We start from the raw sequence: 27,512 nt of genomic DNA on the forward strand, positions 1-27,512 counted from the left end.
TCACCATACCGAATGATGTAGCGTAATTCTGCATTCACCATACCGAATGATGTAGCGTAATTGTGCATTCAGCATACCGAAAAAGCTAATAAATAAAGAATTTGATATACAGACCTGCTTGATAGTCATAGAGCGCCCGCACACACAGCTGTCCATGTGGTGAGGACTACAGCAGTGGATAAAAGAGGGCAATACGATGAGCAGTATTATCCAGCACATTCCAGCAATTTACTGAACCATGTATATTATCAACAGTCAGACCCACCATAAACAGAAACACAACAGGCAACAATCATATTACCTTGGGTAAAAAAAGGAAGATAACATGGTTAGACAAAATATAAGATTAGGAATAGACTGTATCCATTATAAATAGTAAAGCATGATAGAACAATTGCTTGATTGTTCACATTTAGTTTTTTTTCTGAATTCAAATTTAGATTAAAATCTTGAAAATATATTACTAAAATAAAACTCATTTCATATACAAAGAACTGGTATCAAATCCACAGCTTGTATGGTTTTCACTTATGGTGAAAATGAACTTAAAAAATAGCTAATTAAAGAAAATCAATGATGAGTTCAGTGACATCTGGCCCACGAGCTTGAAAATTGCCCACTCAGCTGTAATGTTTATCACCTTTTCATACTCAATCATCTCCTCTGTGGAATCGTCTTCGCTCCCGTCACGCCTAATGGCATAGGAAATCATTTCTAATTCCTGGGAAATTTCATGCAAATTCTTCTCCATTCCAGTAGGACTGAGGGATTGGTCTGTGAGAAGGAAATACAATATGCAAAATGTGATTTGAAGGCATAGTACCAGCAAACATTCAAAGTGTGGATGCTTTTACATAACTACCTGTGCCATTATCTTCTTCTGTTAACCCATTTTCTGTTTGGCCCCAATTTTCATCAGTCATTCCTCTAGCTTGTGGGACCATGACTTCCTGCAGCATGGTCAGCTGAGCATCATCTGCACCCATAATCTCTTCTATGACAGAAGATTACGGCAGAATTGTCAGACACTTAGCACTTTCCCTCCATCCACCCAAAAATTTGCTCATTCTACCTGGTATGATGGGTTCCAGTTGTGTATCATAGACAACCTCATGCTCCTCTTCTACCTCCCTTCGCTCAAAATGGACTGGCTCCTCAGATATGGTGGAAAGATGCATTACTGTAGCAGACTGACTCATCTCTTCATCTCCTACCCTCTCTGTTCCAGTCTTTATCAGCTCTGTCCAGCTCTGTTCCTCTAATAGTGTGTTTTCAGTCTCAGAAGCCTCTCTGGGTGTGACGTCCAAATCAGGGATCAGATATTCCACACGCAGCCTGGATTCTGTGCTGTTGGCTGCAATGTATACAGGATCTTGTATAAGACTGGTTTCCTCTTCCATGTTAGAGTCTTCCTGCATCTTCACTGCTGTCGATTCCAGGTTTGTGAGTAAAGAGACGCCTGAAGCGACACTCTCATCACTTGCCAAAGCAGAGGTAGGATTCTCCAACAAATCATTAAGTTCCGTGGATGCCTCTAGTTCCAAGGAACCAGCCTCCCCTTCCATATCTTCCTTGGTCATTGGTGTGATGTGCGTATTGTCCATCACAGCCTTTGCTGCCATGTCTGAATCTGTTTCTGCTTCTAGGTCAGTCATTGTTCTGTAGGCTGTATGTATCTCTGGACAAAAAAATACAGAAGAGGCACAAATAAACCATCATTCATCACCACTTCACAGATGAATTTTATTTTTCAAAATATAAATGGGCATTGATATTCTATATATGATTCAGCATTGTAGTCTTTCAGGTCTCTATAGTTACTGAGTCCTACCTTCTGGCTGCAAGTGGATGGCCATTGGGGGGGAGTCATTTTGATCCTCGGCCAGAGCTGTGGCACCCAGAGAGCCTGGGGGGGAGCGAGGATCAGGATGAGGCCCAGACAAGCTAGTAAGAAGGTCTGGTGATGCTGATGGCGCTGAAGGCCGGGCAGAGGAAGTGGAGATACTGGGTGATGACGGTACACCAGAAGGCTGTCCTGAGTCTTCAGCTGTGACCAAGTCTGGGGAATGTGGTAATGGGGACTGGGGGGTGACAGTTTTAGAAGCAGGAAGGCTGGGAAGACTGGAAGTCGGGGCTGAGCATTGAGGGGAGATGGGCGGGGACAACACAGGGGCACGGCGTTGTGGAGGAGAGCTTATGGGACGGAAGCTGGTATCTGGCTGGCTTGGGCTTGTGGGCGATATGGGTAGGTTGAAGGGGGATTTCGGAGTACGGCTGAAAGGAGAGACCGCATTAGGGCTGCGGGGGGAAGAGGGCAACGAGGAATCTGACTTCCTGAAGATAAAAGCTGTGTCAGTCAGGCTGCGTTGGTAACGGCGGAATGGGGGCTTGGCTGTCAAGAGAAAAAAGAGAGAGAGACAAGGGTAAACGATTATTTTGATAGCTTTTTTAGACATACACCCTCCTCTTGTTTAACAAGGTCCATTCCAACGACCAGTTCGTTATGTGAAATGGTGAAAAGCACAGCAACTGCCAAGGTCACCGGTTGCTGCTGTCTCATTCAGCTGAAGTTCTCATAGAGTTACGCCAGCGTCACTCTCACTCAGGCATGCATCGTCGTCAGCTGCACAAAAAAACATGCTTGCAAATGTGTGTCAGAAATGAATTTTTAGGTCACTAACCAAGGTAGTTGCTAAACAAGGAGAGGTTGTATATGATATGAAATCACATAAACAAATTATAATGATAATGCAAAATAACACAAATGATTTGGTTAAAATGATTTTTAATCCTGCCAAACATAGAGTCCTCCCTCAGTAGAGATAACCTAAATTACAAAAGTAAATACTGATGAGCAGGAATGGTTAAATGTAAAAGGTGTGTCTTCTAAATACACATATGACCACTGTAATAGTTTGCTATATTTTGACCAACCCATATTGACACCCCATTCCCCTTGTGCCCTTTAGCCTGATGCCTGATGTCGCCCTTAGTCTCACTAACCTGTACGTGGGGAGTCAGGGCTTGGTGGGAGACCAGAAGATGATGAAGAGAGCTGTCGGAAAAATTCTCGAGGGTTCATGGAGCGCTGAGAAACAAGCACCGCGGCCTCCTGCAGGTCAGCAATGTCATGTTAATGCGGAATTTCACATACGCATCACTATAAGAATCAAGTGAAAGGCTGTAATACAACTGAGTGATCCTGCAGTATATTTGAATAAAATGCATGGCTGCAATATGCACTATTCATGAGTGAAAGAGGGACTAACCGCTGCCTTTTCAATGGATTCACTGCGTCTGAAGCGCACCCTCATGTCTTCCTCATGTTCTCTCTGTTGCTGCTCCTGTCAGATACACCCATGGTTGAAAAATGGCACATCTCTACTGCTCTCTGACATCCTAACATCAATGGCACCCCAGGGTCATTCATATACATTCTTCTCTACAGCATTCAGTGAGTATACAATGGGGACTTTACTATGTTAATAACAAAGGTATTTCCATCTCAATTGCTTTGCCAGTCAGGTCACAGCTTTGTCACCCCTGTGGGAATTACTGTCTACCCATGGCCTCCTGCGATGCACATTCCATCCACCATGTGTCTCCCTCGCTTACCCATCTGGCCTTCTCCTTCTTTCGGATCTCTGTCTCCAGTTTTGCTTGCATTTTCCTGAATGACAGAGAAACAAAGAAACTACTGTTATATCTAACACTGCCTATATAAAACAAGCTATATGCAAATATGAACTTATCTGGAAAGGGCTGCACTTAAGATGAGTTCAGGCATGTAGGATTAGTTATTCTTTGTAATAGGGGTTCCCAATTTTTTGGAGACCACAGACCGGTTTATGTTGTGCAAAAATTTCATGGACCGGTAACTTGGGGGTGGGGATGGATCCGCAGTTTGATAGTCGTCTCCATTTTTGTCAGATGCGGTCTGACTGTGAACATCAGGAATTGTAAATAAATAAATGAATGAATAAATAAATAAAGACTTGACCTAAAATATATAGTTTATTTTTGGAAATAAATCAACCTTCCCCCACACCCCTAGCACTGTGTGGCCCGGTGGAGTCAGGGTTCGGATCCCCTCTTTAATATGATAGGTGCATGTTTGTGTATCAGAGCGATAAACTCAGAGCTTGTACAGTACTGTGAAAAAAGGGAGTCAAAGAATATGATGTTTAAATGATCTTCATGCTGATGTAAAACTATGATATTATTTTTGTCAATGTGTGTCAGCTGAGTCATTTCAAAACCTCTGCTAGAGTCAGACCACTTTGCAACAACCGTCCAATACACCCATATATTTCTTGACTTGACCACTGGTGCATCAATAATCAATAATATTTGCTAATCAATACCTCATTGAGTTATTTAACTACTGAAGTTAATTAATTGAGATAACTGGTGGTGAAATTTAACGAATACATGGAATGGCTGGGGTGCCCCTGAGGAGAGGTTTGGGAGCTGAAGTGGTGTTCATCTAGCGATTCAACAATATAACTGATTTTTTTTTTTTTGGAAAATGGAACAAATTCTTGGTTTTTATTGCATTACTATTAATTTGAATATATTCTAATGTTAAATTGCTGTTTCATTTCTGAGCACATGTACACTTACTACCCAGATAAATAGCTTTAAACATTTTCTTTGACTGCCTAAGACTGTTTCGCAGTACTGTATGTATTCTAATTATGAATGTGGTCTCACCTCTGCTCCTCTATCATCTGTAATTTCTCCTCCATCTTCCTGTCCCTCTCCTCTGCCTCCTTGCGCTCCTGCAGGATTCTCTCCCTCTCCCAGCGACGCCGGTCTTCTGCTACCCGCCGACGCTCCTCCTCCTTTCTCTCCTCTTCTTCTCGCTGATGGACAGATAGGTTAGATGAGTGGTGGAATTGCAAGATCATATAACATAAGACATGATGAAACTTTACTGATTGGCAGGAGGGGATTTTGTGTTCCCCAGCAACAGTGCAACTATATATCTAAACTGTACCCTAAAAGAAAATAAAATCACAATGTATAATGCAGACTGCCCCCAACTTATAGCCTATGCAACTAACGATGCCTTGCACATACAACCTAAGTTTAAATAAATGTATGTATGTTCAGTATGTATGTATGTATTTGTGTGTTTGTGAAAGTAAATTCCAGGAGTGGAATGCTCACTTCTGCACGTGCCCAGAAAGAGTCTCTGTTGATCCTTCGCATCTCCAAGGCAGCATTTGTCTTTCTATAGTTAGTGCCCTGCAAAGAAGAAAGAATCAAAGATTTTGATCTGAATTAATGAGTAACAGAGTCTCACAAAAAAGTTTTATTATTCGCCAACAGTTTGCCTTTGTGCGGATTTTGTAGTTGTTGCTAAGCCAAGACTCACCACTAGCTCCTCCTTGTTCGTAATCCTAGGGTTTCGCTTAATGTGCTCTGCTGGAGCGCTGATGTTGCTGGCAGCCTCACAGATTTTCTCCTCTGTCACATCCTCTGCTTTGGTCGCACAGACGAACGCGTGAGCTTCCTGTGACAAAATGAATTGGAGAAGGTAATAGCAAAAAAGCAGTACAATCTCAGGCACTACAGGCACGAAATTAAAGAAGGGCAGCTATATGCAAAGTAAGTGATGGATGCGGTGACCCACTGGGAAACCACTGCACACCAGCAATGTCATTTCAGAACCATGCCAGCGAACTGCAGCATCAGGCTCCTTGTGGTTGGCCAAGAAACCACCCGTGGGAAAGACGTGCTTGGTGTCTACTAATTACCTCAGTCAGAGGCTGGGATTGTCTTCTCCAGTGCTGGGAAGAAAGCCCAGAGTAAGACCTGTTTATGCTTTCGCTCCTCACACAGCAGGCAGCTCTGAGGACGACTGTCGCCAAGGGACCCATGCCCACTAGCTTGGAGCGAGGCTACCCTGGTTGTTTTCCTCCCTATCCTTTACCTCCAGATGCTAAAAACGTCATTATTTAATCTCAAGAAGCAGCGAGACACATGCAAAATATAACAAAAAGAAAAAGAAGTCAATTAATTATCCTTATTTAATGTATAAGCAAACTTTTGCTGGAAAGGGCTACATTGGGCTGCCACGCATGCTCCTACAGAGCTGTGCAGCTGTGGAACAGTCTTCCAGCAAATGTGCGGGATTCAGGCTCGCTCTAAGTCGTTCCGTCTGGTTTAGTTCAGCTTACAGGGTCACTAGGTCTTGGTATTTACACCTGCTAGGTTCATAATCTGGGGTGTAGAGATGGGTGGTGACCAGTGCCATCGATTTGGGATGATCTATAGTGCCACTTCTGTCACTTTGCATGTGGCCTTGTGTTGTTGGAATGCTGGTGCTCAGGAATTCCTCACTGAATCCTCATGCCTGTATTCCCACTTGCCTCTTCCTCCTAGATATGTTACCATAACTAGACCTGCCACAGCTTCTTTATTGCATTCACCCTGCTGTCTCACATTTTCACTTGTCCAATCCACAGTTGCTGATGCATTGTCCTTATATCTCAATTTCCTTTGGGATTAATAAAGTGTGTGTCTGTCCCTGTCTGTCTGATCTCCCCAACCTATGTAGAAGAGGTCGGAATAGAAAGGTGCCACCTGACTGATTGCCCACCTACCTGTTTAATCCACTTTACCAGCTTGCTGTCTGCATGAGCCACCTCACCTGCCTGCCTGCTCTACAATGCACCAGTCCACCCCTATTGTCTTTCCATTCTGCTCAGTGTACTTTGCTTTAATGTACGCTTGTCACTTCAGGCTCGCTGGTGTTAGTCTGAAGAAGGTGGACGCCCCCCTTGACTCTCTTTCCTGCCAAGGTTTCTTCCTCTCCCTGTTTTTCCTTGCAACTGTTACCTCAGGCTTCTTCTCTGGGGATCTCTGGCTCATGAGTCTGTAATATGCTTAGTGACAATGCTCCTTGTTAAAAGCCCCATATACATAAAAAAATGAACTGAACTGATATACCGTTTCCCATTGGTGTTTGGCAACGCATTGGAAATCGTCTCTTAAAATAGAGAGCAGGTGGAGGGCTTTTTGCAAAGTACTGCCATGTAGTATGTGCCCCCATACTGCAATAATAAAGACAATGAAATCTGAAGCTTCTCGGGAGTATAAAGAATAATCGGTATTTCCGGGAATACACTGTGCTGTGAGCCATGTGCAAACTGTCAGACAAGAGCTTAAATCGAAGAGGCAGATAAATCTGAGGGAGACGTAGAGACTCCTGGTTTTTTGTAAGGTTTGCAGTGTATAAAAAGCTTCACTTAAGGTCTTCATTACCTAGTTTCAGTTTTTTTTTTTATCGTAATGAAACAAGCATGCTAATGTCTCGCTCTCCCTTTCTGTGACCTTGATTTGTGGAATCCTGCTATTCAGCAGCTTCCTTCCCACGCGGCCACTTCTACATCATAACGAGCCACACAGTATACAAAGGATATTCACACCACTTGACATTTTGTGATGTGACAGTCATACTCTAATATGGACGAAATTAATTTTGAATCATAAATCTGTAGATAATGCAGCATAAGCAAAAACATCTGAAAAATATCCGTAGATGAACTTAAAAGGGGGGGCTCGGTGGTGCAGTGGTTAGCACTGTTGCCTCACCCCTCTGGAACCTGGGTTCAAGTCTCTGCCAGAATTCCATGGGTGTGGATTTTGCATGTTCTCCCTGTGTTGTGTTGTTCTGAGTCCACAAACTGCCTGTGTAAGTGAATAGTGTGTAAGTGACTGGTGTGTGAGTGTGCCCTATGATGGGTTGGTACCCCATCCTGCATTGTTCCCTGCTTTGCAACCATTGGCTCCAGACCCCCTATGACACTGAATTAGACATGCAGTTACAGCAGTTACAGAAAATGGATGAATGCATTAAAAATGAACACTGAAATATCACATGTACATAAGTATTCAGATCCTTTGCCAATTGAAAACAGCTTCAGATACACCCAATTCTCACTGACCGTCCTTGAGCTGCTTCCACAACTTAAATAATAGTAACAGACACAGATCTGTCTAAACTAGGTCCCACAGCTGACAGAGATGATCAGGAGACAAGACATGGGTTCAAAGAAAGAACAGATCTGCAGGCTGCTCCTCAGGCTTATCAGGATCAAAAGGTGTGTGAACATTCTCGAGTGACCCAGCCAGAGCCTCAACTTAAACCCAAATGAACAGCTCTGGCAAGACGTGAGACCAGCGGTACATCCAGCCTGGCAGACCCAGGCGCACACAAATCCAAGTATGCCAAGCTTGTAGCATCATAAGAAAACTTGTAGGTGTAATTGCTGCCATAGGAATTAAAGTACTGAACAAAGAGTCTGAATACTTATGAAGTGGAGTGAATGCACTATACGGCTTCATGCCCATCTTCTATCTGCATCATTACGAAGATATAAAATCAGTTCAAATGATTTTTATATTGCAGTACTGTATACAGCATTTTTCTGCAAAATTTTACAAATTTTGGAATATTTCATAATAGCCCTAGTGGAGTGATTGTAATCACGGTATTTTGTGTAACTACTTGTATTTGTTTTTCATCTCTTTACACGTATGTATTTATGTATGTATATGTACAGTATGTTCTATGTGCATTAAACTGATCAATTCTGTATCATTAGCGTAATCACACTTGCACAATGACAACAAATCCTTGATCGTAGCAAAACAAACACTTGAACTACCTTCAAAGTTTGTTCTTTGGGGTGGGGTTAGAGGTAGTACTCTGACTGAAAGACTAAAGAAGGTGGAATGTTCTAGCAGGTTGTTGTTCTTGATAATAGAAAAGCAAACGGACTTGCAGGCAGAAAATTAGGCCTGTCTGCTTTGGTCTAAAGAAGGGATTACTTAACATTTCAAGTCTATTGCACATTTTTTGCACATCATCTGCGCTGCCAATTCATGTAAAAACTGGCTTTATGTACATTGCACATGGAGACAGTTTTCAGACTGGACCTTTATAAATGTTGCCTTTACTCTTTACACTGTACAGTCCCTGAGGTGGTGGTGGTGGTGGTGGTGGTGGTGGTGGGGGGGGGTGGGTAATTATCTATTTCCCTGTAGCTTTTTCTCTGCTCTCAAAGGTTTTCTTGGAAAAACATTGTTTCCAGCAGAACATAAGAAACAAGACTGCTTTTCATCATTGTACCATTAGCCTTCCAGTGGGCTGAAGATGTGCCTATTCACCTCCTGTAGCAAATTCCGGTCCTTACTCTTCTACAGAGATGGAGGAGCACACACCAGAATGCAACCACGGCACCATATGCTCAGAAGTCCCAAGTACAAGTAAAAATCACAAAAAATAAATAAATAAAAATGTTTCCTGGCACAAATAGGCCTACAGCTTAGGCAATGATTAAGATTTGGCCCCATAAAGCACACACAGTTCTAGTCTTGCTGTCAGTGTAATTTTGGCAGCAATGAAAACGGGACCTGGAGCCTTTTTCTGATAAGCCTCCCATTCAGCACACCCACCCAGCACCTGCTGGTTAGACAAGCAGTGCAGAAAGATCTCAATTTGATAAGACTTTGACAAAACCATCCAGGGTGGTTGGCTGGCATATCGACTCTGTGGGTGTCTTCACTGCCTCACCCCTCCAGGGCTGGGGGTTTGAATCCCAGTCCAGTGCATGCTGGGATTACATGTTTCTACTAACATGTGACATGCATGGACTGCTGTCCTGGGAAGTGCCCTGCCTTGTGCTGTTCAGGATCGGCTCCAGGTTCCCCTGTGTCCCCCACCAGGGTGGGTGTTAGATGAATGTTATATAAGCGCCAAAACAATTAGCACACCGACCGTGTGCTGGTATTGCTGTCCTTTATACTTATAGTGGCTGACGTTTCACTGGTGACTCAAATTAAAAAATTAGTTTCCTCTTCGACCAGCAGAGGGCACCATGGTAAAAAAAACCTACAGTTATTAATTAAACAAGTTTTTATATCTACCTACCAGGAGCACCATCCCTGACAGCAGGAAAATAAATAACTACAAATTTGTAGAGAATTGCTTTTTTTTAGAATAACTGGAACATACAATTATTTTGCAAGACTAATATCTAATAATCACAATAATTTGTTATAATAGTGGAGTTCAATAACAAAAGATATATTCCAGAATTCAGTGTCAAGGCTGAGTCAGTCACTACTGTATGTTCCAAGTCAGACAAGAATATAACTTATCAGTATTGACCACAAAACAGACTGCTGTATTTACTGAAGTTTATAGTAAGATATTTACTGCAATGGAAAGTCTGAAGCTGAAATCAATGGTCTTATTGTGGAATATACACATTCCTGTTCAGAGCCATTTCATTGGCACCAAACACCAACCAAATTTCTATCATCTATTACTCTGTTCCAAATTGCTAAGATAATTTAAAACTATTTTAAAATGTTACCTTCAAATGAAGCCACAAATAATTTCATTTGTTGTCATATGGCATTTCTGAGATGTGTGATTTATTAGTATAAGCAATTTAAGGGACATGAAATCTATTACGGAGGAATGTCACACTCACAAAATCCAAATGAAAAATCCATACATTTTTGTTACGCAAACCGGAGAGCTGTGCTGTACCAATGCTGTAAAACAATTTAAAGTAAATATCAGTCAAACTACCTGAGTATTGTGTAGCTGTTTTGATGAATCGGTGCAGTTGAATGACCAAGCATTCTGAAGTCTGTGTGCGAAATCTGTTGTAGGTCGAATATCTTAAGAAAGTCCAAACCATAGATTTCACAATATGGATATGACCTTAATGGACATCTGACCCTACAGATATTCTAACATGCAGACTATGGTACAAATTGCACATAAGTGAAAAGATTTATAAGATGGTATAAAAGGTTCAAAATTTCATGCAGTGTCCAAGAAGAAAGTTAAAATAACAAACATTCCTTGGACACATCTGAGGTTGACAGGGTGATGCATATATTTCACATGGTGAATAACGATCTTTGGTACAGATTGAATGAACTCATTACGTTCTATTCAGCTACATGGAAATGTTAACTAAACAGTGGATAATAGAAGAGGATCAATTCAGAGAGGAAGGCAGATACAGACAGAATTCCCCTCTGTACGCACAGCATACAAATCCCTGTGCTTACAGCAGGCTAGTGGAGGCAGCCGTATAAGAAGGCACAGAGCTACAGTGACCCACAGTGAAGTAATGCACAAATGCACGCATGCACACACACACGCACACACACACACACACACACACGCGCACGCGCACACACACGCGCACACACACGCGCACACACACACACACACACACACGCGCACACACACACACACACACACGTAGGGTATACCTATCCTTATGGGGCCCGCTCATTCACTTCTATGGGAAAAATTCTAACACTAACTATGACAACCTTAACCCCCACCCTGCCCTAACTAAAACCATAAGTAACCAAGCAAAATACAAGAGTGTTTGCATTTTTAGTTTTTTCATAGCAGTCACTGATTTTTATAAAATAGAGTTTTCCCTTATGAGGACCAGGAAACCGAAAAAAAAATGGATATTTATCACGTTATGTGGACATTGTGTCCCCATAAGGATAGGTATACCCGCTCATACACACACACACACACACACACACTTTATCTGTTCTGTGTGAGAATGTCAATGTCATCTTTTTTATGCAACAGTCCACTTGGAACAATCATTTCCAGCCTACATCAGACTACAGAAAGTGCCAGAAACAACACTTTAGCTCATACGTACATTTTGGGTTAACAATGACATCCTTCAACCTTAAAAACCAGTGAGCTTTAAAACCTATTATTGCATTATACCTCAAAAACCTTCTAACAATCACCGGCATTCTCTTGCACATACTGAATCCGCAGAAGCCCATCCAAAAACAATATTTACTTACACCCACACAAGATCCTAACGCACAAACACACACGTGCAGAGTCATGTAAAAAATGCAGGGAAATAGATGTATTAACTGGGGACAAATTCTTATGTGGAATTAATTAAGCAAAGATTGGTTATTAAGTATAATTTCTCCACCCTTGTCCAACCCATTTATCAGCAAAAGTCCAAGTGGGCCACACCCTGAGTCCGGTACCAAGACAGAGCAGTACAACATGCTAGTTCTCAAAGGGTGGTGCGAGTATCTTGGTCTTGACTTGTGTATTGCAATGACAACTGTAACTAACAGGTCACGTGTACGTGATTGTATACTGACAGAGGAATTAAAAAGAAATAAGCCACAGATTGGAACACGCAGAATGGCGAAAAAACAGGATGTACAGAGGTGGTGGGCGACTGCATTATTCTCTGCTTACTCATAGGGTTTTGAACACTTCCAAATGTTGAAGCAACTGTTAAGCTATGCTTGCAGTGCTAAGCAACTACTGCCGCTCAGCTGCGTTCTGACAACTCAGAAAACACGACAAACCACAGTGAGCTCTCTGATTTCTCTGTTCTACTTGTCTTCAGTGGATAATATGGATATCTGGATAATTTTGGTATATAATAAAAGCTTCATATTACATCAACTTCATTTCTGTCTCTCACAGGATACAAGATTACTATCAAAAGCAGATAAGATACAGAGACTGTTGTCTCTTCTGACTATATATTATATTTTGAGAAATAAATAACCGGGTTTTTTTCCAATATTAAATAGCTATTTAATATTAACAGGATTTATATTAAAGCTCTATCTATATAAAATACTAGAACAATTAGTGCGAAGATGGTAAGGAAAAGCAAAGGCAGCAGGAGAGGACTGAAACTTACCTTGAAAAATGCCTTGATGGCAGGAACGTGACTAAGACATTCTGTCCTACGACATTCATCCACACCCTCACCCACCTACAGTGAGGACATGAAATAGTATTATGCTTAAGTAGCTCTGAAATGTTTCATTTATGCATAATTATAACAATGCATTCATTGCTAACAATGTATTCAATACTATAATGATAATGCTTCATTGCCCCCAAATACTTCATTACTCACAAAATACTTTACAATGTGCAAATTCTCCATAGCAGCATCATGACTGCACACAGTACAATACAAGGCAACGCTCCCCAGAGCTATAATCACAGTGACAATATCAACAAATTGTTTAGGAAATGCCTTTCTTAAAGGAACGTTTTAAGAGCTGCAAATCTGACTTTGACCCAGGATCTTTTCAAAATGAGTACCACTTGACAAAAAGCACAATCTAAAAGTATGCAGCACGATAATACCATAAAATAAAAAGTTCTATATTTGAGTATCTCTTGTTGTGGAATTTTTGTATGACTTACATCAATCACTACATATCACTTTCTGAGCTGGAATCTGAGTATATACATCAGAAGCTGCAAACAACGTTTTATGAAGCATGTTTGTTTGCATGTGAGGCAAACAGGAAGCAGTTAGGAGTGGAGGTGGTAGGTCATAGCCCATCCCCCCCCTCCCTAGCCTCCCTGCCTGACTGGCTACAGATGCGACCTTTGACCCCTGCTGAAGGGTTTCCATGGAAATCACACTTTAGAAGCTTTGGGAATGTCCCAAGCATCCCCTCCCTTTACAGCTAAAACATCCATTAACAATGCCATTAGCAGGAATTATAAAATCTACAAATCTTATAAATATTTTTACAACTCAAGATCTTCTCTACTTATAACTGAATTAATGTTTCTAACTTCAACCAGTGACTGTGCATCAATGAGCATAAACTAAAATTAACACAAATATTCAAATAATGCCACATTGAAGTGTCCGCCGGAGACTCACCCAGGTGATCATGACTATACGGGGAGCTGACGGTTTGGCTTCGATCCGGCACAGTCCATACAGCGGACGATTCTCCTGAAACTTCCCTGCCAATTCCGACACACTGCCAGCTGGACAAAAGAAGAAAAGGGTACGAGAGAGTAGTGATACAGATCGCAATACAGCACAGGCACGTTTTAAACTGACCCCTAGGCCTTGCCAACACGAACCAGGGCATGTTTAAAAGTGTAGGTTATTCGATGCGTTTTGGCCTTTCACCCACAACCGGAATTTTAGGTCACTGAAAGCGGAGCTTTCGTAAAACTCCATCCGGGGTAAAGGTTTTCAGAAACTCAGTTTTCAGCGTCGACGTGTAGACAGGGAAAACTGAGTTTTTGGCTTGTAACGTCAGATTGTGTGCCGTTACCCATTTTGTTTGACATCAGAATGTGCGCTGTTCACTGTTTACATTAGCTATTTTTAGCCTAGCAGAACTGGCAATAAGGCTTCTGATTGGCCAGCATGGCTTTATGGTTAGTTATATCGCCACCTGTTGGTCTGGCGTGCTCTCCACAGCGCATTTTAGCGTTTTCATGAGGAGGTTTTTTTTTTTTATAATGGAGGAGGAAAAACATCGCTTGTAAAAATACCCATGTACATGTGGACAAGGCCCTAGATGGCTTCCCCTGTTCTGGAAATGTGAACATATTAGCGCCACTACTAGACCAGTAGAATTTAAAATATCATACACATTTACTGAGTGTGAGTCCATAAGGGTATCTGTAAGCAGAGGGGTATGTACAGGACCTAATTATGCTCTCTTTTTTAGGGGAAAGCAAAATATAGGAGAACTAAACTGAACGATGTTCTCTCTAAAGCTCTTTGTTAGCATGTCGTATGTGAAGTTACCTCCAGAGTCGGACAGTTTGAGGTTGTTGGTGACCCCATCGTATGTAAACAATGCCCTGAGAAAGACAGAAAGCACCGTCAGAAGGAAAGTATGATTTTTAACAAATTGTGATTCTACACAATATTCACGCACAAGACAAAAATGTATTAAAACATACGGACTCTTTGTTAAGGTAAAATAGCATGAGTGAAAGATGAGTATAACTTGTCTGACTGCTTGGATTAGCCAATTTCAAGTCACAGCTGGCATATTAAAGTAGCACTTTGCTCTGACAGCACTGACAAGCTTGCTTACAGCTACAGGGCATTCTCAGAAGAAAAGGGCAAATTCATGCCAATGAGATACACTATATGGACAAAAGTACTGGGACACCTGGCCATTACACCTGTTGTACAGGAATTGTATGACATTCCATTCGAAATCCATAGGCATCAATATGGAGCTGGTCCCCCCATTGCAGCTGTAGCAGCTGCCACTCTTCTGAGAAGGCTTTCCACAAGATTTTGAGGCGTGTCTGTGAGAATTTTTGCCCATTCTTCCAGGAGAGCATTTGTGTGGTCAGGCACTGATGTTGAATGTGGAGGCCTGACTCGCAGTCTCCACTCTAATTCATCCCAAAGGTGTCTGATGGGGTGGAGTTCAGGACTCTGTGTGGGCCAATCGAGTTATTCAACACCAAACTCTTTATGGGCCTTGCTTTGTGCATTGGGGCACAATCATGATGGAACAGAAAATGGCCTTCCTCAAACTGTTGGAAGTTGGAAGGTTACGATTGTCTAAAATGTCTTGGTATGCTCAAGCATTAAGAGTTCCCTTCACTGGAACTAAGGGCCCCAACTCAGCTCCTGAAAGACCCCACACCATAATCCCTCCTCCACCAAACTATACAGTTGGCACAATTCAGTCAGGCAGGTAATGTTCTCTGGCATCTGCCAAACCCAGACTCATCCATCAGACTGCCAGACAGAGAAGCGCGGTTCGTCACTCCAAAGAACACATTTTCACTGCTCCAGAGTTCAGTAGCCGTGTGCTTTACACCATCCCATCCTATGCCTTTGTGCTTTGTGATGTGAGGTTTGCATGCAGCTGCTTGGCCATGGCAGCCCATTCCATGAAGCTCCCGGTGCACAGTTCTTGTGCTGGGATTTATGCCAGAGGAAGTTAGTAACTCTGCAGTTATTGAGTCAACAGAGTTTTGGCAATTTTACGCACTCAGCAACATTGCTCTGTTATTTACATGGTCTGCCGGCTGAGTTTCTGTTGTTCCTAAACGCTTCCACTTTGCAATTATACCACTTACAGTTGATTGTGGAATATCTAGCAGGGAAGAAATTTCACAAACTGACTCATTACAAAAGTGGTATCCTATGTCGGTACTACGCTTGAATTCACAGAGCTCTTCAGAACTACCTATTCTTTCACAAATGTTTGTAAAAACCTGACTGCATGGCTGGTGCTTCATTTTATACACGTGTGACAATAAGTCTGAATGAAACCTCTGAATTCAGTGATTAAAAGGTGTGTCCCAATACTTTTGTCTATAAGTGTTTTCTAAGCATAATGCCGTAGGAAGTAAGGAAGCATTTTATTCAGAGCCTATGAAAAAAAATCAATGACATATATTTTGATTTGTTGGGAAAAATCATGGTAGGAAGCACAAGCCCTAATCCTAATCAAAGGAAGCACTCAGCTGTGGGACACTTTTTCTGCCAAAATGACTGAACTACTGCTCAAATTCGTCAGATCATCAGCTGCATGAAAAGGTAATATTTTAAGTTTCTTTGGAAAAACAACGGCATCACATTCTCTTGAATAACAGGAATATCCTTATTTCACTCCATACCAAGTACACATTTCTTTCTCTACCACATAGCAATACTCAAAAGGTGGCTCTTTTTAATCCACGTCATTCAGTTTCAATGCAGGCTAATTGGAAACCCATTTCAAAACAGAGCTTCTGTCTCCTTTCATAAACATAGTTCTGTGTTAACTAAGGCTCCTCCAGGCAATTCTGGCCAGGAACCGCAGCTTTTAAGGAAGCATTGATTCACAGATATTCACAGCAATAAGAAAAACAAAGGTAATGCACACAATGCACTGCAGCCCGACACAATTGGGCAGCACATGCTGACACTCACAGAATCATGCTCTGTAAAAATTTTGAAATGTCACTTAGCCTAACTGCATGTCTTTGGACTGCAGGAAGAGACCAAGAACGTGCAGGAAATCCACACAACATGTGGAGGCTCAGAGGTGGGATTCAAACCCCTAAACCTGGCAGCATGAGGCCGCGATGTCACTGCATATATGCAGGATAGTACCAGGTAAGATCACGTTTTGCATTTGGAGATGCCTTCCTGCACACCAGTGTTGTACTGAGCTGTTATCTTTCCTGTCAAGAACAGAACTGTCACTGACACTATTTTTTTTGCTTATTGCTACATCATCTGTAAACATTGTAATGCATGAAATTCCCAGAAGGATGGCTGTTCCTGCGATGCTGGAACCATCGCGTCTGGCAGGAACAATTATAGCATATTGAAAATAACACGACCTGTTAGTTACAGTCACCATCACAATACACAAGTCAGGGGCAATTATGAGTCTTAGCTGTTCTAATGTTTTTTCAAACAGTATGTATTCAGTTGCGGCCACGTGATTGGCTATTCAGAGGAGCAGACTGTTTGCATTAGCAATCGACTGTATCTAATAGAGGGCTCACTCTGTGAACATATGATTGATGTGTATGCTTCTATTCACAGAACTGTAAAACAAAACAAGAGCTGTAATGAAATGGAATGAAATTAATGAAACTAAATCCAACAGACAACCACTGAAACAGGAAATGGAGTCTGTGCACTGAACAAGCATCATTCCTCTTTTTTTTAATCTGCTAATTTTGTTGTTTCTTTTTAGATGTAAGACAGAAAAGTGGACCTGCCATGCGTTTAACAAGTCAGCACTTTTGGTGGTGTATTCCATTACTTTTGGAATTACATAAAACACTTATAGTATATAGTAAAATTCTCCCCCATTTTGGAAGCTGATGAGCATCTTAAAGAACGTTGAACAAAGACCCCCGGATACAAACACATGGCGATGAAGTTTGTTGGATTACATTCTGCATGTTACTTATGCATCCAGCAAACTGCTGTGAAAAACAAGCCCACCCCCCCCCCCCTCCCATGGCCCAACCCCAAGAACTCCCAACCCAAGAATCCCACCCACACTAGTCCTTCAGTGTCCACACGAACAGAAACAGTGAGAACTCCCACACTGTGTCTACACGATTACACCCCCCCCTGCTGGCAAGTTAACTCATTATTCATTTCACTGGAACCCTATTGTCCTTCGAAGTACAATCATGCTATATCTTGGGAAAGGGGATGGATGCTGCGGATCCGAGACCCATGTGTGTACTTAAAGCACAGTAAGGCCATTGTGGCCAGCAACTGGCCACACCGTATGGCCGTCTGGCTGCAATTCCTGTTTACTTTCAAGCAGATGCATGACGACACTCTCATGAAGTACTGCTTTAATTCTCGCCATTAGCTATTGTAACCGCATTGGTACTTGCTCCCCTGACAGTTTAACTCCCTTTCTTAATCTAGTTGAAGCCTTAAACATACCTAGGAATGGGTCAAAATGGAATTTGAATGTCACGCCAGCAGACTGATAAGGGCGTCCTGGCATGTGACTCATCTTAGCTATCCCTTGGTCACCTTGGCAACTCTCGTTCCTGTTGATCAGCAGGGTTATTGGTTTAGCCCCTGCAGTTACAGCGTGTACTTAACCTCTCTCTGCAGCAAGGACACCAACACTTAAGCCTTTCTAAGAAACTACAATATATCTGCAGCTTAGTTCATTCCAGCTGCTGAACAGGATTTAAATTAGAGTACATTATTACTTTACTGCATAATGCGTAAAAAGTGTCATCAATGTTCGTATTTAAGTATTTTTGTCAATTAGAACAGCTGACCTACTGCGTGTCCTCAGTGACAGACATGATTCTGAGAAAACATCATAAAATATATTTAAAAAATTATCAAATCCATACCAAAAAAGTGATATTTAGGTCACTGACTTGGGCTTTTGTGTGTAATCAGGTCAGTTAAGACCATCTGAATACCACTGTTGCATTTGCGCACCAACTGTATATATTTATATATAAACTGTATATATTTATACAAAAAGGAAGCCATACCCTGGCAACTGAATCAGGACGACATCAGTGTTCAGAAATCACTTCCAAAATATAATTTTAAGAAATTAAATTAACTTGGCTTTTCATATATTAACGTAAAGTATGTATTATACTGTGGGTCTCAATGGGTAGCACCGTGGTCTTAGAATTGCTGGATTAATACCTTACCTAGCTCAGTATGTGTGAGCCTGTATATCCTCTGGGTTTCCTCCCACAGTCCAAAGTTTACGTTAAGTGGACTACTGTCTCTAAATTGCCCATATTGTGTGACTGACCGTATCACAGACTGGTGTCCCGTCCACAGTGTCCCCTACATCACACCCTGTGTTTCCTGGGTCGGGGTCCAGGCTGACCAGGACCTGGACTGGCTAAGTGGTCATGGAAAATGGCTGGATAGGTAAAATCAAAGGGAAGCGATTAGAAATGTATACAAGGCAACTGTTCCTTAGAACATATGCGTTACTCATACAAAGTGGTGTTACTGGATACACAGACATACTGTACTCTCTGTTCTTTCAGCTACTTTTAAGTGAGGATGGTAAAGACCGAAGGCCTGATTGCAGCCACACCGGCTGATATAACCCAGGCGAGAGTCTGGCTTCCTGGTGACAAGGCACCACCTCGGACACACGGGCCTTCAAGAAGCTAATGAGAAAAACAGCCTTACTGCCGTAGAAAAATCCACATCCAAACCTGGTAGTAAACATCTCAGTCTGACAGTAAAATAGTGAAACCACTGGGGAAAGATATGAAGAAGCAACACAAAGGGATTGAACAAAAATATCTAGAGAGTGGAGAAGTACATAAAGAAAAAATACATTTTACGCAGAAGAAATCTGCAGGCTTATGACTTAATGATAGAAAAATAAGGGTTCCGCCATTATCTTGCATAATGAATAGAACAGTGGGAGGCCATTAACAAGCGGTAGTGCCTTGGAATGCCAGCGACGCTGCCTCTGTCTAGCTAACAGTGTAAACGAGAGCCTGATGTCTGAGCACCGCCAATCTGGACCACTAGAACACACAGTGAAACACGCAGATGCACAGCTATTAAAGGGAAGTAGGAAATCTCTACACAACTTTTTATTTTTTATTATTTTGTTTATAAGTGTTCTTTCCTGCCAGCACTAGTTCCCGTTTCGGTTTGCCATTTTAGTCCTTGGAGGGGTGCGTGGTTTTGTGGGTTAGGACTTATGTCAAAAAGTTGCTGGATGCCGGAGCTGGTAGAGAGAGTCACCACTGGGCCCTTAACTCTAATTCCTCCAGAGACCCTGGATGACCTTTATCCTCACTTGTATGTCGCTTTAGACAAAAACATCTGAACAAATAAAATGTAAATAAACCACACTTGAAACAAAACAAAAAGCTTTAGTATAACTTGTTCAGTTTCAACATTGCATTTCTGACTTATTAAACAGATTGGCACTTTTATCAAGAACGCCTAACAAGGTAGCCAAAATAATATTAAAAAAATTACAACGTGACAAAAAAAGAACTAAATACAAGATACAGTACACACTATACCTTAGATATAAAAATTTACTGAAAACAATTTTCAATTCTTTTGTCAAAGTAGAACGGCAGGTTAGTTTCTGAGATTTTAACCTATGACCTTTGGGTCAAAATGAATTCTTTTCATCACTATGTAGGAGCTGAAGCAAATCAATTGTTACTGCAAGCAGAATTTGCTGTGTATTGAAAAGGCTCCAAAACGACAGCAGAATTCCGTCCTTCAGCCATTAGGTGATGTCTGACACACGAGGGCTTCATCTATTACTCACTACTGACAAATGATTACTAAACCAGAACAAAGTTAGAGAGCATTTTTGCGAACCCCTTTAAGGAATGATGGGCATCCTGTTATAAAGAGAGCCACTTGGGTGTCTGAACTATTGGACTTGGCCTGTATTAACAGGAAGTACCCGTGGTGAAAAGCTCTCCAGAGCATAGAGTTCCCACCCAGGCTTGTCTTTGCTTTGGTGGTATAGCAGCCACATTTTACACCCCCCCAGTACCCCAAATCTTCGGTATGGTTCTTCAGCCTTGGCTCCCCAAGCCCCACCCATCCAAGTCCCCGCATATGTATAAATCAGGGGTCTCCTGACCCCACGCTGACCTGTGTCCCGCACACTATTTGTAGGACCCAGTCCAAGCGGAGCACTGTGCACACAGTACACAGCACTTATTTCCTTTGACACAAGCTCACAGACCAAACATGGGCAAAAAGAGCAGCCCCAGTGTTTCAACAGAACCCCTAACCCACCACCCCCCCCCCCCCCCCCCTTTTCCATGTGAAGTTCTCATGGCTAGTCTTCATCACTTCTGGGAGTTGGGGAAGCGCTTTAGGGAAACACAACACTCACCCTGACATTCCATAAACCCACAAACAAATTCACAGTCAGTACATTTCATAAAATCTTTTAATGCAAATAGTTTTAATGAATTTAAATGGATGAATTATACAAAACGGATATCCAACCTCAATTTAATGCAATGAAAACATCATGGAAATGCCACCCACATGTCAGAATCAAGGAATAACCAAGAGCAAAACAAAAAAAATGTGAAAACTGATAAGTTAAAATTGAACCAACTGAATTAACTACAATAATGAAACCATGATCTGAATCTCAAAACAGCTCAAATGTAAGTGTATGCAGGTAAAATGTTGTTTTACTGAAATAAACACAGTAAGCTACTGACACCTTGGAATTACCACATCACCAGATGCACTGGATGTTTCCAAGATGTTTTTTTCTGTAGGATCTCAGCCAAAAAGAATATTATTAAAAGGAAGCATAAACAGGATTGTTAAGATTAACCGGAACAAACATAACAATGGCTACATGAGATACAATTCTCCCACTTTTGTACAAATGATAGTCTGGCTAGAGGTTTAAGAGAGAAGCAGAATTATGCAGGTACACTAGCCAGGAGTCAGTTTAGGCAAAATGCCTCCTCCTTAATAAATAAATCATTCTGTTCAAAAATTCAATACGGCCATCTTCCAATATATGAACTAAGAAAACTTGCTTTGTGCAGAACAACAGAGACAAAGGCTCTTGCCCTGCAACCATCCATTTTCTGAAACCACTTACCCTCTTCTGGGTTATGTGGGGGTCTGGAGCCTATTGGCACAAGGCAGGGAACAAGCCAGGATGGGGCACCAACGGATTGCAAGGCTCACTCACAACTCCATTCACTAACATACACACACTTATGGGCAATTCATTAACTCCAACAAGCCCCAGCATGTTTTTGGAGTATTGAGGGTGGCGGTGTTGGGCAGGGGGGGCAGAGCACCTGGAGGAAGCCCCATGACAACACAGGGAGAACATGCAAACTCCACATACATGTAACCCTAGTAGGGACTTGAAGGCAGGTCTCAGAGGTGAGTCTACCGCGCTGCATATATGCAGGAAGTACCCTGAAAAACGTACAGGTGATAGAGGGGAGAAAAACAAACGCAAGTCACAGACAAAGTCATTTACTTACTGGTTTAGAACTTCTATGGATCATTTTCATATGCTTTGTCTGCTCTAGTTTCTCTGAACTCTCATTTTCTGTGGCAGTTTCCTTAGTCTATATTTAGAGCCTCAGTATTGCAGCACTGGGACTGGAAACTTTATGCAACAACCATACCTACTTTATTAAAGTGCAACCAAGGGGCTAAGCCATGACCCCTGGGGGGAGGTGGGGGGTATTCTTGGCCCTTGTTAACCTTATTTCTATTGCACAGAGCTCAGAAAAAAGCCCTGCTGACTGCAGACAATTATCCATGACAGACATAAAGCAAGCTGGGATAATAAATGTATATTACCTGGGGAAACCCGATATAACTGCAATGCAGGAAAACACAGCATAAGCCTACAGAAAGGAAACAGAACTGACACTGTATATAATCTCCCGCAACAATTTCCATAATCCTTGATGAAGCTGAAAGACATTACAGTCAAGCAGCTTTGCTCCTACAGGTCTGCTCATGTTATGTTATTATTTAACGTTTTCCTTTCCCTCTTTTGGGCTACGCATCATCCTGTATCCAGCACCAAACTCCAGAATTAATATTCAGGTACACTACACACATGTATTACACACATCGATCACTGAGGGAGTCACTGAAAAATAACTGCAGCAATTAGGCCTGATTATGGGAGGCAAAATCAGCAAGAAAGTGAAATCCACTGAAACAAATTCCCCATTATCAAAAAACACGATACTGCACTTTAATAACCCAGACAAAGACCCTGTAAAATGGCCTACAGTACATGTGAGTGGTGTTCATCTAAATGCAGAACAGCACTCCTTCTCCAATCTGCACAACACAGGGAGGTATCTTCAGCGGGACTGCAGCACCTGGCCAGAGAACTTGGCAGGGTCTCCGCCTTCCAGTCCATTCCTAGCAAGATGCAGGGCTCGATCTGCCCTAGAGGGGATTGCTCTTAGACGGTGAGCACATTACCACCTGGAACACTACCCTCATTCCACAGACTGCAAAGGGCCAACACTTATGATCTAATACACTCTACAGTGATCAAATTAGCATGCTACGGCTAAAGTCAGTCCACATTTACAGTCTGGTTAACTGAGACACTTCAGCTAGTAATCCCTCTGAGCTGCGAGAATGCATCACCATAAACAGTATGCATTACCTTCAGTGTAATTTTTTTGCACTGTAGGTATAAACAACTGTAACTATAAACAGTGTGTCCCACCTCTCTTTAATTTCCATCTGGCTGTTTAACTGCTTGGCTGTGTTCATGAGGTTTAATGTGCCAGAAAGCTTCAGTACAAGACAGAGGTTCCCAAGGTGGCTATTACCCCATATCACCCCAGTACAGCCGTTATTTCTGGGCTACAAGAGGAATATTCTTAAAAGAAGAGACATAGAGAGAAGGGCTGTGTCAGTTTGCAAAGGGAGAGACGCTGCAAAGTCCTAGGGGACAAAAGAAAAAAAAAAAACATTTGAGAACAAAAACTGAGAACATATCAGAGAGAATGAAAGAGGGACAAAGACAGAAGACAAGAAGAAGAGAACAGGAAAGGTTTATGTGAGCTGTGAGGGGAAGGGATCCCATTGTGGTGCAGTAATGTAAGAAAGGAAAAGAGAGCAGTGAGAGAAACTGGTGAGAGACCGAGGAAAGAATGGAATGTTGAATTTTCAGCAAAAAATGTACCCTAACAGTCCGTACAATATCACCAAAAAAGAAAACAAATAAATAACCCAGCTAACAAAAGAGGAGGATCGCTAACCATACCCAAAATACCAGTAAGATGTACTGTGTTTCAGAGAGGACACTGGGACACCGTGAATGAGGCTAACAACTGGATAGAGAAATAAACACAAAATGCCTCCATACAGCATGTCATCTTTTTCACAAGTGTATGAGGACGATTACATCTAATGTGTTATGGCATCCTTTTCCTAAGACAAATTAGGATGGAGTGGATGGAGTGACGTAGTGTTCCTGCGCTCTCTGGTCTATATATGAGAGTTCTGTCACCGATTAAGAGATAGATCTGATTGGAATTTTCACTGCACTGATAATATTAAATTAACTTCAGGGGTGGGGGTTATATTAACAGGAGACATCTGATTTGTCCAGCTGGCTTATATTCCCAGACACATCTGGAGTCAGACATTCCCACCTCCAGAACGCAACTCCAACATTGGCCAAGCATACATACTTCCAGTTAGAACATTCAGACAGGGTACAGGGCAAGACGAAACCGCATATGGAGGCTCCACACTCAGAAAGTCCTGCCCCTACTAGCAAGAAGTACCTGCTACAAACATTCTGTTCTTGTACTACTAGAGGAGCTGACAACAAAAGTAATGAATGAACGACTGAAAAACATAGCTGAAGGACAGGAAGTAAGCGAAATACTTTTCAGTAATCACATTTACATGCATATTATTAAAAAGATTGTATTTTATAGTTCTTTTATCCACGACTATCATTTTACTTTAATGTTAACATTCTATTTTTGTCTTCATTTTTGTCATATGATGCTTAAAATGTTATATATCATTGGTTAAAAACCCTAAGCTATGGAGATCTAGAGTCTGAATTGGGTTGAATTCCATGTCACTGATGCCAACAGGTAGCATTACCCATTATATGAGAATCAGTCTAGAATGACACTGTTGTGTGCATCTTCAATACATCTAATGTAACTGACACCATAGCTTTGTAACGTGAGCTGTTGCTCTCTAAATATATCACTTTGTAACCTTAGCATGCTGGCTTGGCTTTCAGGATGCTGGGGCCTTATTTTGGAGAGTATTGTGTTTTCCTGACCGGATATCAGGACTAGACTACACAAGATCATCGGGCACATGCCACATCCTCACTCACTTCATCATTTAGTCAGTGTTGCAGTAACTCGGGGTGTAAACATCAGTGAGAGGTGCTGTTATTTGGGGGGGGGGGGAGAAGGGGCGAGGGACAGCCTACAGACCAACCGGAGAAGAGTAGTTAGGAGTGGAGCCTGACGCCTCCAAGGTGGAAGGTTCGATTACTAGCCTCAGGTCTGGATGTGTGGAATCTGCACATATTTCTCATGTTTGAGTGGTTTCCTCCCACGGTACTGAGACGTGAGGATTGGTGAATCCGTTTGTGAATTTCCATTTGTGTGTGTATGCTGAGGTGTCCAGCGTCACTTGCCATGGAAGACAGAACCATGCTTCAAAGATCTTTCTAATGTGAATGAATTGGTGCATCTTTCTTTAAACAGATGAATGAAGTTAGCTTGTAAATATTACTAATCCAAACTGAAATAAAAAATAAGAACAGAAATACAAACAAAGCATTTTAAATGGAAGTGCAATTCAGCGCTAGAAACCAGCACAGCAAAGAAATGACCCACCCATCATGCAACAGGATGGTGGGGGAGCATATACCAGTTAGCTTAGGGCACAGGGCAGGAATACACCCTGGGTAAGGATGCCCGCCCATCACAGGGCACAGGCATGCAAATGTTCATATGCAGTAATACAATATGGGCAATTTAGAGAAGCCAATTAGCCTAACTGCATGTCTTTGCACGGAAGAAGGAAACCTGCATGTCATAGGGAGGACAAGCCAAATCCACACAAAGAGAGAAGAGGCTACACCCAAATGATAATTATAAAGTGATAATATCACATGGCCGTCATGTGGGGTAAAGTCTCCACAAACAGACAGATACAGTATAAACTGGAAGATTTGTAACATCTCACCTTGGAAACCTGTCTCCAGCTCAGTGACTGAGGCAGGTGCTTTAAGTTCAGACAATGAAGTTTGTTCAGGCCAGAAAACAGCACCTAGTCCAGTAATAGTCAGCCACAGCAAGCCATGACAGTAATATACTGGAAAGAAATTACAATTGCCCATACACTCCTGCTACAATTTTGATCTTGGTATTTTTGTCAAAGCACGGTACAGAGTACACTAATAGTACTGGCCGTCAAACTTAGGAATTCTACTTATTAAGAAAAAAGTTCTGGCGTTTAATATGGAACAAGGAATTTTTACATTTTAAATAACATTCAGCATAAAATGGCTTGTACCAAATAACATTTATTGTTCATTTCAAAACACCTGTCAGTCACTCACTGAATACATTTCTAAAAATTAGCACCACAAATGTTAGGGCCGCGATATACTTTGCACGAAGAGACACATACGCAACGCAACATGTACGCAACGCAAGCATATGTAACACCAAACAGGTCAAAAACACGTGAATTTAAATGCATAGAACACATTTAGAATACATGTTAACAACATGAACACGCAAATAACGTGTTGTTAATGTGTATTCTATGCGTATTCTACATGTAAATTTTTCATGCGTGGAATACACGTTGATAACACGTTAACTACCTGTTGTTATGGTGTATTCTACACATATTCTAGGCATTAAAATTCAAGTGTGACCTATTTGGAGCTCCATACGTGGCGGCCATGATGCGTACGTGTCTGTGTTGTAGGCGTCAAGTTTACATAAGCGCTTACAGATGCCATCGACATTCAAGCAACCTAATCATGGTTTACGAGCCTCCTAAATGAAGTGCTAGTGTGATTCCCCCAAAACAGCCAAAGGTGGTGAGGTGCGTACAAAAACGTGTAGCAACTGAGTAAAGCTTTCTCAAGCAGCAGCTGGGGGAGCATGACCCCCCCCCCCCCCCAAGGGAATACTCTGGCATTTCCTGTCCAGCTTGTCCCAGACAGCCAGTGTAAACCCCGCACGCATTGCCCTGACGCCCACCTCCCACTGTTCTCACTGCCCTCCCAGATTTTTTTTGCCTTATCATTTCCCTTCTCCCGCATCACTCCCCTTTCCTCAGCAAACAAACAGCATTCTTTTCTTTCTAAACTAGCCCTATTATTGACATACTTACCACACTACCTGATGACAATGTAACAAACAAGGCAACATTTTGATCAATATCTGCTATTATACCTTATCTTTATCTATCTTAACCATTACATTCACATGACACTGTGGTCCCCACTGAGTGATGAACATTTTCAGGCTTTTTAGCTCCACCGGAGCCACTTCCCAAGCCTCACATCAGACAGGAAGTAAAACTGACACACATGGATGCTTTCCAGGATTTCACTAAATGTGTTTTCTGTTGTACTTTAGTAGCAGGTTTCCTTAGTTCTGTATGTTTCTTTTTTTTTTT

At 41.9% G+C, this 27,512-nt stretch overlaps 1 protein-coding gene across 1 annotated transcript in view; it reads right to left on the bottom strand.

Moving 5' to 3' along the window:
* The window catches only part of si:dkey-40c11.2 (drebrin), a 38,762-nt gene that overhangs the window by 3,706 nt on the left and 7,544 nt on the right, over positions 1–27,512 (bottom strand). The window contains exons 2-15 of the mRNA XM_049003390.1: positions 14,634–14,689; positions 13,746–13,855; positions 12,756–12,830; positions 5,381–5,518; positions 5,173–5,250; positions 4,714–4,865; positions 3,616–3,670; positions 3,270–3,344; positions 3,004–3,112; positions 1,832–2,392; positions 1,073–1,678; positions 863–994; positions 641–774; positions 115–166 (exon numbers count right to left, since the gene is read on the bottom strand). Of these exons, the coding sequence (XP_048859347.1) occupies positions 115–166; positions 641–774; positions 863–994; positions 1,073–1,678; positions 1,832–2,392; positions 3,004–3,112; positions 3,270–3,344; positions 3,616–3,670; positions 4,714–4,865; positions 5,173–5,250; positions 5,381–5,518; positions 12,756–12,830; positions 13,746–13,855; positions 14,634–14,689 (2,333 nt within the window). The remainder of the gene's footprint in view (positions 1–114; positions 167–640; positions 775–862; positions 995–1,072; positions 1,679–1,831; positions 2,393–3,003; positions 3,113–3,269; positions 3,345–3,615; positions 3,671–4,713; positions 4,866–5,172; positions 5,251–5,380; positions 5,519–12,755; positions 12,831–13,745; positions 13,856–14,633; positions 14,690–27,512) is intronic.

Source organism: Brienomyrus brachyistius, chromosome 2 (assembly GCF_023856365.1).
Source record: "Brienomyrus brachyistius isolate T26 chromosome 2, BBRACH_0.4, whole genome shotgun sequence".
Lineage (NCBI taxonomy): Eukaryota > Metazoa > Chordata > Actinopteri > Osteoglossiformes > Mormyridae > Brienomyrus > Brienomyrus brachyistius.